The following is a 19,727-nucleotide window of genomic DNA, read 5'->3' as shown; positions in this document are numbered from 1 at the left end:
AGCGGAGGGAACAATAACAGTTTTATACCAATTACAATGCCCATATATTAGTTTTTATTAATCTTTTACCATTTTTATATAAAAATACACCAACATTGCTTGGCTATTCTATTATTGACTAAATGTGACTAACATTTTAATTGGCTCAAGACACGTTTCAGCCCCTTAACTCACTGCCTTCAACAACAAATTACTACATCCCCTCCTTTATCCAATTAATTCAATGCTGTAGCATGGAATTAAACAATTTTTTTAATAAAAGTGAATGCCTGAATTATATCTCTTTTGCTTAATAATACCAGCAGGTAAAGAAATACCTTTGCTACAAAAAGGTCATTTTGAAAGGAAGGCTTAAGTTAGCCATTCTGCTCTATTACTGAAAAGCAAAGGAATAGCAGCAAGTTACAGTTAAATGTAACATGATTTTTAAGAGGTTTTAGCATAAAGCTAAAATTTTCCAGGAGTTGCAATAACTATCTGACTTTTGAAGACAGAAGTCCTTCAGGGGATTAAAACGTTGCAATTGATTTATAGTTGCCATGGGGAAAAAAATGTAAACAGGGAGTTCCCAAAAACCCTTAGATCTCTTCCATCACTACAGCTGACACCTTGAAATAACTAAACTTCAGCCATGAACAAGTCATTACCAGTCACCAGGATTAGAAGACCAAGACAATGTATGGTAAGGTAGTGCATAAATAAACACCAGCTGTAACTTGTTCAATAGTTAATGCTTGTACAGGGTGGACATCAACTGAACTGAACAATCCATCAGTGGGTTCTTTATCCTCTTCCCACCAAACACCCCTGTACCAATGGTCAAATTACAAGGGTACCTCAATGTGAATTACCGCTCACAAGATCAAAACTTCTCTGCCTAAAACTACCCAGTGAATAATCATGCAATTTGCTCAAACTAATAATGCCCAAGCTCAGTTTTAACTAAATTCTGTACCTTTGAACTTTGACAATATGGGGAGAGAAGAAAAATGGTTCAGTGGATAGTGTATGTTACTTAGACTACTGCTTCCAATGAAGTGATGCTTTTCAGATGTCTTGTTAGACTGAGACCTTGCCTGCTCTCTGAGATGCAAGAGATCAGATCAGAGTGAGGGGAGCGAGTGTTTATACCTTTTTGCTGTTACTAAAAGAGATTATCTGGTTGTCATGAAAATTGACAACTACAATTCCTACATTTGCAACAGCAGCTATATCACTGAAGTACATCATTGGCAATAATATTTTGAGACATCTGAAAGTCAGGATATAAATCAAAGTCTCTTCCTATAATTACAAGCTGATACCTGTACGAGTGACTGGATAGTGTTTAAAATAGTTTAAATGACACGATTAAAATGGCAAGATACCTGCTCAGGGAGATATGACAGAAATATACAACATTTCTTCATATTATGAAATGAGAGTGCTCTACATTTAACCGATCCACTTATGCAGTAAAAAGAAGTCAATACTTTGGGAAGCATGACATCTAAGAATAAAGATAAATCAGATGTCTTCATATCAAAATACTCCAGACTAGCAACACATTTCACATGTAGTACAGTGAAGACTTCTGATAACAAGATAACAGAACTTTGCAAGCTAAATTACATGTTAGAAAGCTGGCCCCCAAGGCATTCAATCTAAACCAAGATATTGCACTGGATCATACTGACAGCTAGCCAATGCTGCCATAAAGCAGCACTGGCTAAGTGCAGTGCCAACCCTGTGCATTTCACAATTCTACACCAGTACATTACAGTACAATGGAATACAATGGTCAGATCCCAGCACAACTGACCTTCCTCACCACCACTGTAATCAAATAGTTCAGTACCATACTGAGCAGAGATATCTGATCCTTCAGCATCACACAACCGTAGCTGACACAGCTTGATTTATCCAAATGGATTAAGAGCTTCATTGAGAAAAGTGGCTTATTTTTCTTAAATTATTGCTGGTTTTCATTAATTTCTTCATGTTGAATGCACTTTCTAAATTAAAGTATCGTCCAACTGCCTTTTCAGACTAACAGGGCAGTCCATTGGCATGGCATTAGTTTTCACTGCTTATGCAGAGTCACTTCCCGCAGACTATTCCATCTCATTGGAACAGCCACTGACTGCAACGTTTCAGGATTGAGAGCCATGTGGCCATACAAGTATACCTTCGAGCACCTCAAGAGGCAAATGTAAGCACCAGCTAGGTTGAATACAATCCATCTATTGTGACAGAGAACAAGTTCTTTTTGGGCCAATGATGAAAATGTTCAAATACAAAATTCCATACTTGGATGGATCTTTTCGTGGTTGCTGTAGCATGGATGAAATTATGGAGATTGGTGTCTGCACTAGACGATAACAACTTAAACTGGAAGCATCATAGGATCAAGAGCCAAGATAGGTCATCAGCACTAGTTAAGAGGCAAAGTGGATCTCATGCAGGTCAGGATATGGACAGTCATTTTGAATGGGCCAAAATCAAAAATCTGCGATAAAATGCTAGAAACATTCTGCACGTCAGGCAGCATCTGTGGAAAGAAAAACAGTTAACATTTCAGATCCATTGCCCTTTATCAGAACTGTTCCAATGAAGGGGTCCAGAAATGAAACATTAACTGTTTGGGTTAGATAATTGACTCTTAGATAGACACATGAGTGATAGAAAAATAGGGGGCTATGTGGAAGGGAAGGGTTAGATAGATCTTAGAGCAGGATAAAATGTCGGCACAACATTGTGGGCCGAAGGGCCTGTACTATGCTATAGTGTTCTATGCTGCCTGACTGAAGGTCTCCAGCATTTTTATAAATGAATGGGCTAAAGTTTAGGGCACAGTCTGTAACAATCATTTCAAACCCACATACTATTGATTTATACGTCAGCTGCTTTAATTCCAATCATGACCTCAAGCTATTAAAGAGTAAATCCTATAGTTAACGGAAATAAAGTATAATGTGCTAGAGAAAGAGAATGGACCAAAAACATTCATTATTTTTCCTCTGCAGTTGGTGGCTAACCCATTTCCAGTATTTTGTAATTAATTTCAATTTCCAACATCAACATTACTTTGCATTTGAACTTAATTGAGAATTTAAAAAATATGAATAGCATTGCAATGTTTTAAATTTAAACTTTGGTCCAGGTGAAACCCAAATTAAGCATTCATGGAGTTTCACCTTGCAGAGTCAGGAGTTGGAGCAGGACCTGTGTGTGCACTTGTGAGTTTCATCTTGCAAGAGTCTGAACGAGGCATATTTGCAAATTGTTACCAGGTGATTGGCTTATTAACAGCAGCAAATAAAGGGAAGGCAGGTATAAGCAGAGCAGCCAATGTAGAGTAGGAAGCTGAGACTTTGGCAGGAAGAGGTGAAGGCAAGTTGCTGGTAAGTTTCTTTCTTTGGTGTTCCCTTTAGTGCCAGGTCAGAGTAGTGAGAATGGCTCCAGGGTCAGTAGTGTGCTCAGTTTGTGAGATGTGGAAGTTCTGGGAGACATCTAGTCTTCCTGACAGCTTACATCTGCACAAGGTGCATCCAGCTGCAGCTCTGTACAGACTGTTAGGGAACTGGAGCTGCAGCTAGATGACCTTCAGCTCCTATGGGATAATGAGGAGTACCTAGATAAGAGCTACAGGGAGGCAGTCACTCTGAGGCTGCAGGAGGCCAAGAGGAGGACTGAGAATAGACAGGTAGTGCAGAGTATCTGTGGCCATTCCCCCTCAGTAACAGTTATATCAGTTTGGATACTGTTTGGTGTGGGGGGGGGGGGGGGCGAGATGACCTACGAGGGGAAAGCTGCAGTGACCAGGTCTCTGGCACTGAGCCAGGTCATATGGTGCAGAAGGGAAGAGGGAGGGAGAAGTGTGGTAGTGATAGGGGATTCCATAGTGGGGGGGCTGCTGACAGGAGATTCTGTGAAAGATTCCTGGATGGTATGTTGCCTCCCTAGTGCCAGGGGTGTCTTGGATTGGGTCCACAGCATTCTGAAGGGGGAGGGTGAACAGCCAGATGTAGTGGTACATATTGGTACCAATGACATAGGTAGGAAAAGAGATGAGGGAATATAGGGAGTTAGGTAGGAAGCTGAAAAGTAGGACCTCAAGGGTAGTAATCTCTGGATTGCTGCCTGTGCCAGTGAGGGTATGAATAGGATGATTTGACAGATGAATGCATAGCTAAGGAATTGGTGCAAGGGGCAGGGTTTCATATTTGATGATCATTAGGATCTCTTCAGAGGCAGGTACAACCTGTACAAAAGGGATGGGTTACACCTGAACTGGAGGGGGCCAATATTTTTGCAGGCAGGTTTACTGGAACTGTTGGAGGGTTTAAACTAGTTTGGTGGGGGGATGGGAACCAGAGTGATAGGTCAGAGGTTGGTGCATTTTAGTGTACAAGTTGATGCAGAGTGTAGAAAGACTGAAGGACAGGCATTTGAAAGGGCAAAATTGCAGTCAGTTGGATGGGCTGAAGTGTGTCTACTTTAATGTGAGAAGTATCAGGAACAAGGCTGAACTTGGAGCATAGGTAATATGTGGAACTATGACATGGTGGCCACTACAGAAACTTGGCTGTCACAAGGGCAGGAATGGCTGCTGGATATTCCAGGGTTTAGATGTTTCAAAAGGGACAGAGGTGGATGTGGAGGAGTGGCTTTGCTGATCAGGGACAGTGCCACAGTTGTAGAAAGAGGATGTCCTGGAGAGATCGTCTACTGAGTCAGTGTGGGTGGAGGTCAGAAACAGGAAGGGAGCGATCCCTTTATTGGGGGTATTCTACAGACCCAATAGCAGCTGAGATGCTGAGGAGCAGATTGGAGAGGTGCAAAAATAACAGGGTTGTTGTCATGGGTGATTTCAACTTCCCTAATACTGATTGGCACCTCCTTAGTGTAAAGGGGATAGGTGGGACAGAGTTTGTTTGGTGTATCCAGGGAGGATTCCTGACACAGTATGTGGACAGGCTGCCTAGAGGAGAGTCCATACTGGACCTGGTACTTGGCAATGAGCCTGATCAGGTTTCAGATCTCTCTGTGGGAGAGCATTTGAGATGGTGACCATAACTCCTTGACCTTTACCATAGCCATAGAGGGATAGGAGCAGATGATATGGGGAAAGTATTTAACTGGGGGAGGGGGAATTATGATGCTATTAGGCAGGAACTTGGGGACTGTAAATTGGGAACAAATGTTCTTGGGGACGTGTACAGCAGAAATGTGGAAGTTGTTTGAGTACCTGCATGGGGCTCTGGATAAGTTTGTCCCATTGAGGCAGGGTAAAGATGGTAGAACGAAGGAACAGTGGTTGACAAGAGATGTAGAATATTTCTTCAAGAGGAAGAAAGCTTACCTGAGGCTTAGAAAGAATGAATCAGACAAGGTGCTGGAGAGTTGCAAGGAAGCCAGGAGGGAGCTTAAGATGGACTTGGGAGAGCTAGAAGGGGGCTAGAAGAGCTAGAAGTCCTTGGTGAGTAGGATCAAGGAAAACAAAGGTGTTCTACACATGAAGAATAGGAGGATGACTAAAGTGAGGGTAGGACTGACCAGGAATAAGAGGAAATATGTGCCTGGAGTCTGAAGAGGTAGGGAGTTCCTTAATAAATACTTTGCTCAGTATCCACCAGAGAACCTTGACATTTGAGGATGGTGTTGACAGGCTGATATGCTACAGCATGTCAAGGGAGGAAAGATGTGCTGGAACTTTTGGAAAAACATTAGGATAGATAAGTCACCGGATGGGATATATCCAAGGTTATAATGGGAAGCGAGGGACGAGATTGTTGTGCCTTTGGTGATGATCTTTGCATCTTCACTGGCCACAGGAGTAGTGCCGGATGATTGGAGGGTGGCAAATCTTGTTCCTTTAAGAAAGGGAGTAGGGATAACCCTGGGAATTACAGACCTGTGAATCTTCAGTGGTGGGCAAATTACTGGAGAAGATTCTTAGAGGATTTATGGGCATTTGGAGAAGCATAAGCTGATAAGGGACAGTCAGCATAGCTTTGAGGGGCAGGTCGTGCCTCATGAGCCTGATTGAAAGTAGAGCAGTGAATGTGGTGTACATGGATTTCAGTAAGGCATTTGATAAGGTTCATCATGGAAGGCTCATTCAGAAAGTCAGATTTGCAATCCAGGGAAACTTGGCTGTGGATTCAGAATTGGCTTGCTCATAGAAGACAGGGTGGTGGTAGATGGTGTGTATTCTGCCTGGAAGTCAGTGACCAGTGGTGTTCTGCAACCCCTGCTCTTAGTGATTTTTTTTTTAATAAATGTCTTGGAAGAGGATGTGGAAGGGTAGGTTAGTAAGTTTGCTGATGATACAAAGGTTGGTGGTGTTGTGGATAGTGTAGAAGGTTGTTGTAGATTACAACAGGATATTGATAGAATGTAGACCTGGACTGAAGTGGCAGATGGAGTCTAACCCAGAAAAGTGTGACGTGATACACTTCAAGAGATGGAATTTGAAGGTAGAATACAAAGTTAATGGCAGGACTCTTATCAGTGTGGAGGAACAGAGGGATCTTGGTCCACCTCCATAGATCCCTCAAGGTTGCCATGCAGGGCAATAGGTTTGTTAAGAAGGCATGTGTGTGTTGGCCTTCATTAGTCAGGGTATCGAGTTCAAGAGTCACGATGTAATGTTGCAGCTCAATGGAACTCTAGTCAGACCACACTTGGAGTATTGTGTTCAGTTCTGGTTGCCTCATTATAGGAAGGATGTGGAAGGTTTAGAGAGTGCAGAGGAGATTTATCAGGATGCTGCCTGGGTTGGAGAGCATATCCTATGAAGATTGGTTGAGTGAGCGAGGGTTCTCTTGAGAGGAGGATGAGGGGTGACTTGATAGATGTGTACAAGGTAAGAGGCAGATCAAGTGGACAGTCAGACTTTCCCCAGGGCAACAATGGCTAAAATGAGGGGACATAATTTTATGGTGATTGGAGGAAGATAAGGGGGATGTCAGGGGTAAGTTTTTTTTTCCCCCCACACAGCCAGTAGTGGGTGTGTGGAATGCACTGCCTGCAGAGGTTGTGGGGGCAGATACATTAGGGACATGTAAGAAATAAGGGGCTATGTGGGAGGGAAGGGTTAGATAAATATTAGAGCAAGATAACATGTCGGCATAACATTGTGGGCCGACAGGCCTGTACTGTGCTGTAATGTTCTAGGTATAGTCTTCCAGACCTCACTACAGCCTTAATCTAAAATAGAGTTCAAGAGGTGGCAAAAATGACTGTCTGGCACAAAGGAGTCCTGATAAAAATGGGCATTGGGGGGGGGGGGGGGGGGAGAAGGGAGAGAGAGAAACCACAGGAGTGAATTGTACCTTCTACATAGGATGGTAGTGGTAGTTGGAAGATGATCATTCCAACCCCAGGACATCACTGAAGGAGTTCCAAGAGCAGTGTCATATGCCCTAACTTTAGCGGCTTTATCAATAACCTTGTTTCCTTGTCATCCACTGAGTGCACAACGTTCAAATCCATTCACAACTCCTCAGCCAATGAAGCAAACCAATCTTGCATGTCATAAGACCTAGACAACAGAGCAGGATAAGTCAGACTGATATCCTGCTACAAATGATTCACCTCCTCGTATCCCAAAGCCTTTTCACCATCTACAAGGCATACAAGTCAGGAGTGAGAGAATACTTTGCTGGATGAACAAAGCCTCAACAAAATTAGCAACAGCTTGACTGGTACCCCAACTACCACTAAGTATTTATTCCACCACCAGACAGTGGCTACAGTGTGTGCTATCTACAAAATCCAAAGTTGCTCATGTAAACCACTGCAACAGCACTTTGAAAATCCATAATCTCCACCATTGTGAAGGGTTTCAGGCACATTTTCCTTCACCTTGTATGCCATCCTTCAAGGAATTACTAGTTCATCTCTGGACCAGAATTCAGGAAATCTCTACCCAACAGCTGTGGGTGTAACTTCATGAAGAACAGGTGGATGGAGACAACAGCTCACTGCACTCAAGGGCAATGAAACACACAGCCTTGAATTGGTTTATTCAGAGTCTGCTGAGGGTTAGATCTGTGGCATTCAAGACCTGCAATCCAGAACCCTGCAAGTCCAGGTATGACCTATGGAAAGCCATTGTGAGAGTGAGAAGGCAATTCTGAATAAAATGAGACAATCGGATGCAATGACAACTGTGGTAGGATTTGTATACCATTACTTCCTATAAGGTGAAACCTAACAGCATGAATGGCAGTGATGCTTCACTCCCCAACTTTTATGCATGCTTTGAAAAGGAAACCACTAGTGCAAATCCCCACAGCATCTGACTACCCTCTGAGGCCAATGTCCGAACATCCTTCAAGAGGGTAAATCCTTGCAAGGCGTCAGACCCTGGTGTACCTGGCCAGGTACTGAAAACTTGTGCCAACCAAATGGCACATCTTCAACCTCTCACTGCTCAGTCTGAGGCTTCCACCTGCTTTAAAAGGGCAGCAATTATTCCAGTGCCCAAGAAGAGCAGGGCAAGCTGCCTCAATTATCACCCAGCTTGCACTCATCTATTGTGATGAAGTGCTTAGAGGTTGGTTATGGCTAGAATCAACTCATGCCTGAGCAAGGACCTGGATCCGCTGCAATTTGCCTACTGCCACACCGGTCTACAGAGGGTCTCTGTACCTCCCTCTGCAACTGGATCCTCAGCTTCCTCATAGGGAGACCACAGTCAGTGCAGATCAGCAATAACATCTCCTCCTCGCTGACCTCAAGGTCACACCTCAAGGATGCATGCTTAACCCACTGCTCTACTCTCTACACTCAAGACTGTGGCTAAGCACAGCTCAAACACAATCTATAAGTTCACCAATGTTGTTGGTAGAATCTCAGATGGCAATGAGGTGGGTTACAGGAGTGAGGTAGATCAGCTGGTTGAGTGGTGTCACAATAACAACCTCTCACTCAACATCAGCAAGACCAGGAACTTCAGGAAGGAGAAGTTGGGAGAACACACACAGTCCTCATTGAGGGGGTCAGTGGTGGAAAGGGTGAGCAGCTTCAAGTTCCTGGGTATCAACATCTCAAGATCTATCTTGGGCCAACACATTGATGCAATCATAAAGGCAGCACACCAGCAGCTCTACTTCGTTAGGAGTTTGAGGAGATTTGGCACGTCACCAAAGGCTCTTGCAAATTTCCATAGACGTACAGTGGAGAGCATTCTGAGTGGTTGCATCACCGCCTAGTATGGAGGCTCCAATCAACAGGATTGTAAGAGGCTGTAGAGGGTTGTAGACTCAACCAGCTCCATCATGGGTACAACCCTCCCCACCAGAGGACATCTTCAGGAGGCAGTGCCTCAAGGTGGCAGCATTCATCACTAAGGACCCTCACCATCTGGGACATGCCCTCTTCTCGTTACTACCATCAGGGAGGTAGTACAGGAGCCTGAAGACCCAAGCTCAATTCAGGAACAGCTGCTTCCTCTCCAGCATCAGATTTCTGAACAGTCCATGAACACTACCTCATTTAGTTCTGTAATTTAGATTTTTGTCTTGCAATGTACTGCTACTGCAAAACAACAAATTTCATGTCATGTTAGTGACAATAAATCTGATTCTGAATAAAAGCTGACCTCAGCAGCAACACCCAATAGATCGAGAGCTTTAGAATCTACTTGTAGGATGAATATGCAATGCAATAGAACCCCGACTCAGTTGACCTCACCAATAATAGTGTTTAGGATAGAAGGTGACAGGTTGAAGTCACATATGGAGAATTGGGTAAGTGGCTATCAGTGTCTATTGAGGAGTGCCACATTATGAAGTACCAACTTTCAGATGCTTCAGCAAATGCAAAAGATCCACTGACAATTCTAAGCAGGGTAGTTTTCTTGGATAAAACCCTTCTCATAATCAACTGTACCAAACACAGTTTATCACACTGGCTTTGATATGTCCCAAATTGATCTTTTAGATTTAAGTTCACAATTTGGATTACAAGTGTAGTAGAAGCTGGCTTATGACTATTGTGGGGCTCCATCAAGCTATCCAAAACCAGTTCATTGGGAGTTAATAATGTTCTCATAATGCAAACCCTGGCCAGGCTGACAAAGTTATCCAGTATTTACAAATGCCTCATATTCAAACATGCAAGTCTTCTAAGTAATCACACCACAAATATTTCCAAAAATTAATCCACCTAATACATTCAAGAAATTAATTCAAAAACTGTTATCTACAGCTCCTTTCTCCTGAAATGGAGCCCCTGAACTAGGTTCAGTAGACCAATTTCCCACTACAAATGCTGGAAATACCAGGATGTTGTGAACCCTGCATTATGGAAGGGGGGTGGGTGGGGGTTGCACCCCTAGAAAACTGCCATAAAATGAAGCTGCATCATCCACATATGCATCAAGAAACCCCATTTGAAAAAATATTCTATATTTACCACCCCTTCCCCCTGCAAAAATTCCACAAAAGCAATTTGTATTCCATCTCAAATTTTTGGATCTGATTTGTGAATTATGTAAAGGAAATTTCTGTTACCTAAATGGTCATAACCCAGAGTGTGGCAGTCACCTGTACTGATATTCGTAATAAAAAATTTGGTTGAGAATCCAGAGATTTGACAGCTGGTGTGGAATCCAGCAGCTCTCAGCAGAACTGCCAGCATTCTCAGGAAATTATGGGCCAGTGCAGAAGAGGCTATTTTAACATACAGCAAATTTCTTGTCAGATACAAGAACTACAGGATCCAAGTAGAATTGTTTCCACTCCAGCTTGAGTGGAAGATGCCCATTACCAGCTACCATATCTTGACAGAGCAAGGTCCGGGTCCAATAGCAAGTAGTTCCAAGAGACTGCAGATGCTGAAATGTGGAGCAAAAAAGCAAGGAATTCAAGCAGATTGAGCAGCATCTGTAGAGGCAAAGAGGTGGTCAATACTTCAGGTCAAGACCCTTGCATCAGGACAGAGCACAGAGGGAAGATAAACAGTATAAAGAGGGAAGAGTGAGACAGGCTGGTTCGTGGAATCAGGTGAGGTTGGGATGGTGGTTTAGAGAGACAGGGTGGGAGATAGGTGGAAGCAAAGAAAAAAAGAGGGGCAGGAAAAAAAACAGTAAGGAATGGAAAAGGTGAACAAAAAGGGAGAGAGAACCTGGGTGGAGCAGTAGGAATGGGAAAGGAACACAAGGGGTGTGGGTTACTCAAAACTGGAAGATTCAATGTTCGTGCCCCTGGGTTGTAGGCTGCTACTCTTCTGGTTTATGTTTGGCCTCACCATGGTAGTGAAGGTGGCAGAGGACAGGTCAGCATGGGAAAGGGGAGTTGTAATGGCATGCAACTGGAAAATGAAGTTGATTGCAAACAGAGCATATGCTCCACGAAATAGTTGCCTAGTCTATGCTTGGTATCACTGATATAGATGCCACAGAGTGTCTTTCCCACTTCTACTGGCCCACCTAGATTCCCTTTTGTTCATTTTTTCCATTCCACCCCCCAAACCAAGATTCATTACCCTCCCCACAAAGTTCCAACTGCCTACCATTCGCACTCTTATCCTTCTGAGCTTCTTCTCCTTTGACTTGCCCTTCCAATCTGCTCCCCCACCTGGTTCCATCTGCCCATCATGCCTCCCACTTATCACCTTCCAGCCTGTCTCCCTACAATCCATCTCCCCTCCCCTCCCCCCCCACCTGGCTCCAATTTCCTAATCCCCTTTCATCCCTTATCTGTTTCAACCCATCACCCACCAAATTCCCCCCCCACTCCCATTTCCCACCTGGCTTCATCTGCCGATCTGGTTCCACCCACCACCTACCAGCCTGTCACCCCCTCGCTCTCACTTTATACTAGCCATTTTCCCTCTACACCTAGTTCTGATGCAAGGATTCAACCTGAAACATCAACCATCCCTTTGCCTCCACAGATGCTGCTTGACCTGCTGAGTTCCTCCAGGGTTTGTTTTGGCTCACTGCAAACCACTTACGGCATGCACTCATTTCCTCATCTCCCTTTCTTTAGGGGTGTCTGATCACATGCTTCCTTCAGTTTCCTCCACCTATCCTCAGTACCCCAACCCCCATTCCCAACTCTCTCCTGCTTCATTCACCCTTACCCTTGGCCACTTTCTTTCCTTCTCAATTCCCCTGCTCTTTCATTCCTCCCAGCCCCTGGCCAGTCCACTCCACTGGTCCGAGCAGCCACACTGTCCAAAGTCTATGGTCTTATCCAGAAGGTCCAGTCTTCTGATACATCACAAATACACCATGAGTGCAGACTAGAAATCAGGCAGTAACAAGAGATACAACTTGAAGTGGCTGGTAAAAAAAAGTCATATTTGATCTTAAAAGTCTATTTAAATTTTACCACACATCTGCTTTCGTTAGCCTTGGGTCCAATTTTAAACTTTTGAAGTTCAAATGAGCTGCTGTTTTTAAAACGAGAACATCATATATCAAAGAGTAATTGCAGCACTTGGGGAAAACCCAAGTTGTCAAGTCAGTTTTTCATTCAATGTATCTACAGTAGGCAATTTGCCAAACTAAATTCCCTAGAGAAAGGACTCTTGCAATGTACTACACAAATGTGTCCTAGTATATCAAGATATCAAAGTACTGGTAATGTTGCCTCGAAAGATAGAGAATGGTGCAGTTCTGCCAATGGAAACTGTGGATCATGCCCAGGATCAGAGAAGGGAAAAAAAAATGAAACTGAAGGGTCAAGATAGAAAGTAATAAATGCAAAAACAAAAGTACCATCTTACCAGTCAATTTTGAGAATTTAGCTCATTTGGGAAGATAAACATATCTGCTAAGTGTTGTTTCCAACTTCAAGAAAGAATTGGAAAGATTTAAATCTTTAAAAAGGGGTTTAAAAAAAATCTTTAAAAAAAGGGGACAGATTTAAAAGTGACCCAAAGGGCAACAACTCCAGAGGGTGGTCTGTATATGGAATGAGCTGCCAGAGGAAGTGGTTGAGACAGGTAAATAACATTTAAGACCTTTGGACAAGTACATAGATAGGAAAGGTTTAGAGAGAGATATGGGCTAAACGCAGGCAAATGGGACTAGCTTATCTGGGCACCTTAGTCAGATTGGACAAGCTGAGGCCAAAGGGCCTGCTTCCATGCTGTATACTCTGACTATGACTGTATGAAAACTTAAGGTGTTTCATGAAAAATTGGAAAGAGCAGAGGGGAAAAACTGGTTTTCAGAGCCATTTCTACAGGACATACAAACGATTACAAATTTGATGACCTGTTAAAACACAAATGAAACAAACAGGAGGTAAATCTACTAAATTAGAGCTGGGAGAAAATATTAAAAGCTTTAGACATCAGAAAATGTGCCAAAATGAAATATACCCACCACTCCACACTATTTTCCTACCAAAGAATGCAAGTAAGCTACACATGTAAATCTTAAATTAGCTAATCCTTATATTATCCCCTCGCATTTATTGCCAAGTCAGTTGCAAGTCATTTGCAAGATGCATCAGATTTTGCACACAACTGGATTAATATCTCTTCCTAGTTCTTTGACCTGAAATATTAACCATTTCTCTTTTCACAGATGCTGCCTGACCTTTGAGTGTTTCTAGCAATGTGAGTTTTAGCTTCAGGTTTTCAGCATCTGCAGCCCTTTTGTATTATTCATGGTATTCTAAGCAAACAAATTCCAAACTGGAACCCTCAAGTATACAATCCTTTTGTAGTAGGAAGCAGATGAGGCCATGGAGATTTCAATACTAGGAGAATTTTAACATCAAGGAGCTACTAGAACAAGAGTAAATGGAGCTCAGTCACTGCAAAGGCAATAGGTAAAGATGACTTGTTGAGAGCTGGAATATAGATGAAGTTATTTGAAGGTTGACCATAAGAGCACTAGTATAGTAGAGCCTGGAGGTAATAAAAAGATATTAGCCGAAAGAAGTTGTGCTCTGAAAGGACAATTCTTTGCAAATACTTCACATGGAGGGAAGTAGTTTCTATGGTGAATAGGATTTGAAGTGCTCAGGAAATTCACAAAGCAAGTATTTCTAAACCTGGTGCATAACCAGAAAGATTGGCTCAGGAGACAAGAGATAATGTAAAACTGCAATACAAGTCCTCCCAGGTTATCCCGAGCAGTTCACAAGTCAGAAATATGGCCATAAACAAGGTTTCCACACAGAAAATGCCTACAGACCAACAGCAGCCAGCAAGTCCATCCCTGCCAGTCTCCCAACCGACTGTTTGTATGTATGGGCTGTATACAAGTTGAGTGTTTGTAAACACAGGGAAGGCCTGTAGATACCTTATTAAAGAGATACTATAACTTCAGGTAGTGAATAAAACTTTAGACTAAATAGGCCAGGATGAATTTGCAGTGTGGAACAACTTAAATGCTTTTTAACCTTCAAGCCAAAATTGCATTCTCAAATCATCTTCATGAGGCCAAATGTGCCAGTGGGAGCATAATATTAAAGCACTGGTTTTACTTCTCATTGTTGCTTTATTTTAGCTGGTTAAACCCTACAACAAACATGCAATGCCACACAGGCTAAACTCTCCAAACTTGGGTTAAGCAAGTTAGGTTTCACACTATGGAACACTGCACTTATGGATGAATAAATCTATGTTGAGATTTCTCAGAAATCCCCCTCCCACTCCGGCAACAGAATGAAAAATGGCAATGGGTCTCCACGCATCAGACAAAAAGAACTATTTGGAAGGGCACCAAATACTGCGAAGTTAGGATTGCTCAAATACAAACAGCAGCTGATTTTCAACCAAAGTCTTAATAGGAGTTGTGGGATACATTACCAGAGAAAGCCAACAAAATAGAAAACAGATGGGTTAAGAGTTGAATGGATGACCCCCTGGGGAAACAAGTGACTGAGGGACAGTGCTGTGTTGGATTAATCTAATCAAAAAAACCAAAGGCTCAAATGTAGTCAACCTACTTTTCTGCTATGTGCAAAAGTCAGTGTAGGTTTTCATAGCACTTTCACCAATTGTAGCTGAAATTTTACCAAAACACATCCTCTTTAAAAAAAGGTAAAAGGTGCAGAGATTGTACACTGTCCTTATTACAGTATATTAATACACAAGAGAACATTTGCAAGGACTACACAGTGAAGAATATTGAATGAAGTAATGCACAACTGTAAATGATCAAAATGCTGTAAGTAGTAAAATCAGATCTAACTACTTACCTAAATTCTACAGTGGCAGTAAAAGATTCTTGCTCAGTTATGGAGAAGACACAGAGAAAACCCTCCCCACTACGGAAGTAGTTGTCCCGAATGGCTGCATAATCCTCCTGTCCAGCAGTATCCAAGATGTCTATCTGCACCTCCTCGCCATCCAGAACAACTTTTTTCCTGTAACTGTCAGCTTTAGTAGGCTCGTAGTCTTCAACAAACTGCAAAGGAAAATTAAAATGGTACAAAAATAAGCATGAAATGCTTGCCCCATTCCTAGATATCATGCAATTTTCATTCCTTTTTCTGAAATGAGTTTTATTACTTCTAAAGGAACTTTTTCTGTTGGTACCTTGAGTACCGCACCTCAGGGGCAATCTAATCACAAGTGTCAGTAATCAAAATCTGGTCTCAACCTAGCAGTTTTTTTCTCTTTTGATTAGGAACTCTAACTCAGTTGTCTTACTAGAGGCACCAAGCTCATCAACTTCCCTACTCATAGATATGCTTACCCAGTTGGACAAAATCAAACCCAGCACTTCCCTAGTCTGTGCAACTCAGCTGATTACCATCTTAATTTCACAAATGAAAAGGATGAAAAAAATATTCAAACTGACTTCATTGCAACCCATGGCATTTCTATTTGCACTCCAATGCCGTGAATACAAACTAGCAATTGTTTCTGGTGCTGAAAATATTTTGAAGGCAGTAGTTTGAATTTGTATCACATATCTAGTGTAGAAAAAAAAATTACAAGGAGCTTTAAAGCACAGATGCCAATCATTTGCAGTGATGGAAATCTCATCCAAAACTTCAGAGCAGCTAGGTTTTCATAAGGTATGGAGAGGCAGAGTTGTTTGTCATAATGTTACACAGCAGCAAGATGTGAGATAGCAGAAAGGCTATCCCAAATGTTGAACAGGAGCAATTTAAAGAATGGTGACATTAAAAGCAGCAAAAGACTAAAGATCATTGCAGAGGTTCTTGAGGGTTTTAAAAGTAAATCCACTTGGCCACAAAAACCCAAAGCAGGTCTGTAAGGATGGGTTTGGTGTGAAATAAGAGCTCATGAGGGAGATGGGAGGCATCATTGGGCAGTTCAAAGTTTTTAGAAAAATGGAAGCAACAGCATGGCGAGAAGAATAGGATTTTTGTGCATATTTAGAAACAGATACATATTGTTCATTTCAAGAGAAGTCAAATGTTGACCCATTCTTAAAACATCAGGATTTAACAGGGCAAATGATCCATTTGTACAAAGCCTTGGTTAAAGCCCACCAGAGACTTTTCAGTTGGCAGCAACACAAAATAGGAAGGATATATTTTGGCTTTGAAGAGGTTGGCACAGATTAAGAACAATACCAGGAGGTTAAAATAGAGTTGCTCAACTTGTTTTACCAAAATGTGGAAGATTGAGTCAAGATCCAAATCAAGGTGTGTACAATAATTTAACATGGAAAACTAATTCCTCCGGTAGAGAACCACATTAAAATTTAAAGCCTGCATAATAGAACATAGAAAAACTACAGCACAATTCAGGCTCTTCAGCCCACAAAGCTGTGCCGAACATGTCCCTACCCTAGAAGTTACTAGGCTTACCCAGAGCCCTCTATTTTACTCAACTCCATGTACCCATCTAACAGCCTCTTGAAAGACCCTAACGTATCAGCCTCCACCACAATTTCTGGCAGCCCATTCCACGCACTCACCACTCTGAGTAAAAAAAAAAGCTTACCCCTGACATCTCCTCTATATCTACTCCCCAGATGTCCTCTTGTGGCCACCAACTCAGCCCTGGGGAAAAGCCTCTATCTACCCTATCAATACCTCTCATCTTATACACCTCTATCAGGTCCCCCCTCATCCTCCGTCTCTCCAAGGAGAAAAGGCCAAGTTCCCTCAACCTGCTTTCATAAGGCATGCTCCGCATTCCAGGCAGCATCCTTGTAAATCTCCTCTGCACCCTCTCTATGGCTTCCACATCTTTCCTGTAGAGAGGCGACCAGAACTGAGCACAATACTCCAAGTGGGGTCTTGACCAGGGACCTATCCCTTCCCCTAAAGGCTAATAAAAGTCTACAACTCACTCCAATCACCTTCCTTCCTGTTTAACCACCTTTTACTTCCTTATGAATCAATTGCCATTCCTTCGTAATTATCTCTGGAAAGTCCAAGCCAAATCCTTGCTATCCACACACAAGCCATATCCTTGCTATCCAAACCTTGTGGTGGATTCTATTACGATCCTAGCTTTAACTGAAACTCAGCAATACCTTTCTCCTTACTGGCTCCTCTATCTACCATAATAGTGATATGAAGTTCCTTCTCTGTCATCACCACTTACACTCCTAAGTGCAAGGAGCTCAAGGACTGCTTTGCCACAGATACTAAAACCACCATTTCATCACAACAAACCTTGAAGGCTCCTACAGATGGATCCTTGAAACAGCTTTTCACTCCGCTTTCTCTCCAATCTCCTTATATTTACCATGCAGAAACTCATTAGCACACTTAACCCAATTCCAGCATAACCAGACCACTTGGGCCAATGTGTTCCCATAAGGGTAAAAAGGACAGGACAGCAATTCCAAGGAACTCAAGAGATAGAGGGTTAGATCAAAATAAAAAGCATAGAGTAGGTAGAATCGAAAACAGGCAAAGGCTGTCATGAATATAGAAACTGTAGAGGGGTGCCTACTGAAATTAGGAGATCAAGGCAGCTTGTGACCTGTGGAATTCCAGAGATCAGTGCTGGGACCCTTACTGTTTGTTATATATATATATATATATATATATATATATTCATTTAGATGAAAGTTTGATTAGAAAGTTTGCAGATGGCTTGAAAATTGGTGTTATTGTTTATAGTAAGGAGGGTACTTTTGGGCTATAGGACAATATTGATGAGTTGATAAGATGAGCAAAGCAATGGAATTTAAGCCTGATAAAGTGATGCATTTTGGTATGACTAATAACACCAGGACATATACAATGAATGGCGGCACGGTAGGGTAGCGGTTAGCATAACACTATTACAGCGCCAGCGACCCGGGTTCAATTCCTGCCGCCGTCTGTAAGGAGTTTGTATGTTCACCCCGTGTCTGCATGGGTTTCTTCCAGGTGCTCGTTTATTCCCACATTCCGAAGACGTACAGGTTAGGAGCTGTGGGCATGCCATGTTGGTGCCAGAAAAGTGGCAACACTTGCGGGCCATCCCAGCACATTCTCAGTAATGCAAAGAGACACATTTCACTGTGTTTCGATGTACATGTGACTGATAAGTAAATATCTTATGTAAAAAGAATGGTAGGTCCTGGGGAGTATCAAGGAACAGAGGCACAGAGTACAGTCGAAGATCCACAAAAAGGTATCAGCACAGATAAACAAGGTGGTGAGAAAGAAACATGGAAAAATTGCCTTCATTAGCCAGGAAATAGAATAAAAGATCAGAGAGGTTTTGTTACGACCATATAAAATCATTGATGGGTTACACTGTTGTACACTGTGCAGGTCTGGTCACCACACAACAGGAAGGATGCAACTGCACTGGAGTACAGAAGAGATTCATCAAGAGCGTTTTGGTCACAAAGAAACCAGGTTTGTTTTCCTTTGATAAGAGAATGCAAAGAGGGCATCTGATAGAGGTATACAAAATTATGAACAGTTCATACAGGGTATACATTAAGGAACTTTTCCTGCATAGCAAAAGGTATCTAAAACCAGAGGGCATGAGTTTAAGGTAGGAGAGGATCAGAGGAAGAAACTTTTCACCAAGAGGTGGTTCAAATCTGGAATGCACTGCCTGTGGGGATGAAGGAGGCAGAGATATTCGACATTCAAATATCTAGTCAGGCACTTGAATCACCAAGGCTGCAGACCAACTGTGGGAAAATAGGATTAGTATAGATGGGCTCTTGATGGTATGCATGGACACGGTGGGCCAAGAGGTTCCATTTTTGTGCTGTATAACTTTATGACTGACACTTTAAACCCTCCTAGATCCTGCTGTAAGTGGGTTCTTCTTGCACATGGCCTCTTTGAAATCCAATCATAATCCCTTCTGCAAAAACATCCAAAGTTATTTAACATTCATAACTTCTCAATCTTATGCCCTTTCCTTACCTGTGAATTGAAGCAATTTCCACCAGTTGTCACTACACCAAACTGGTCCTAACCAAAATTACACCTTTTATGACAAATGGTTTCCTGCTCCACAGCCTTTGATACAATTGATTATACCATGCGTCTTCAAGTCACCCCACTGCAGTCTCTCAAAGCAACTATTGTTTGGTTCCACCATTACCCAGTCATAGACCACATCACATAGCATTCTATAGCAATTTGGGTCCCATGTCCTATAATTCTCTATTTATACCCAACACATCCTTTGGCTCAGTATCTTGATTTCTCATCCCAACTTAAATTAAAAGGAATAAAAATGAAAGTTGATAAATTCAACATAACAAAATTGTTAAAGGTAATAGTATCCAGAATGGATTAGAGGGACACTTTGCACTAACTAGATGACAGTCAAAATAAAAATTCAGATATTTTCACCATTCATTATCAGATTAAATTTGA

The 19,727-nt window shown here is 42.2% G+C and overlaps 1 protein-coding gene across 1 annotated transcript in view; it reads right to left on the bottom strand.

Annotated features, from left to right (window-relative positions):
* The window catches only part of ralba (v-ral simian leukemia viral oncogene homolog Ba (ras related)), a 56,287-nt gene that overhangs the window by 10,657 nt on the left and 25,903 nt on the right, over positions 1-19,727 (bottom strand). The window contains 1 exon segment of the mRNA XM_052019314.1: positions 15,159-15,367. Coding sequence (XP_051875274.1) covers positions 15,159-15,367 — 209 coding nt within the window.

Source organism: Pristis pectinata, chromosome 1 (genome assembly GCF_009764475.1).
Source record: "Pristis pectinata isolate sPriPec2 chromosome 1, sPriPec2.1.pri, whole genome shotgun sequence".
Taxonomy (NCBI): domain Eukaryota; kingdom Metazoa; phylum Chordata; class Chondrichthyes; order Rhinopristiformes; family Pristidae; genus Pristis; species Pristis pectinata.
This window is presented reverse-complemented; position numbering and strand designations above follow the sequence as displayed.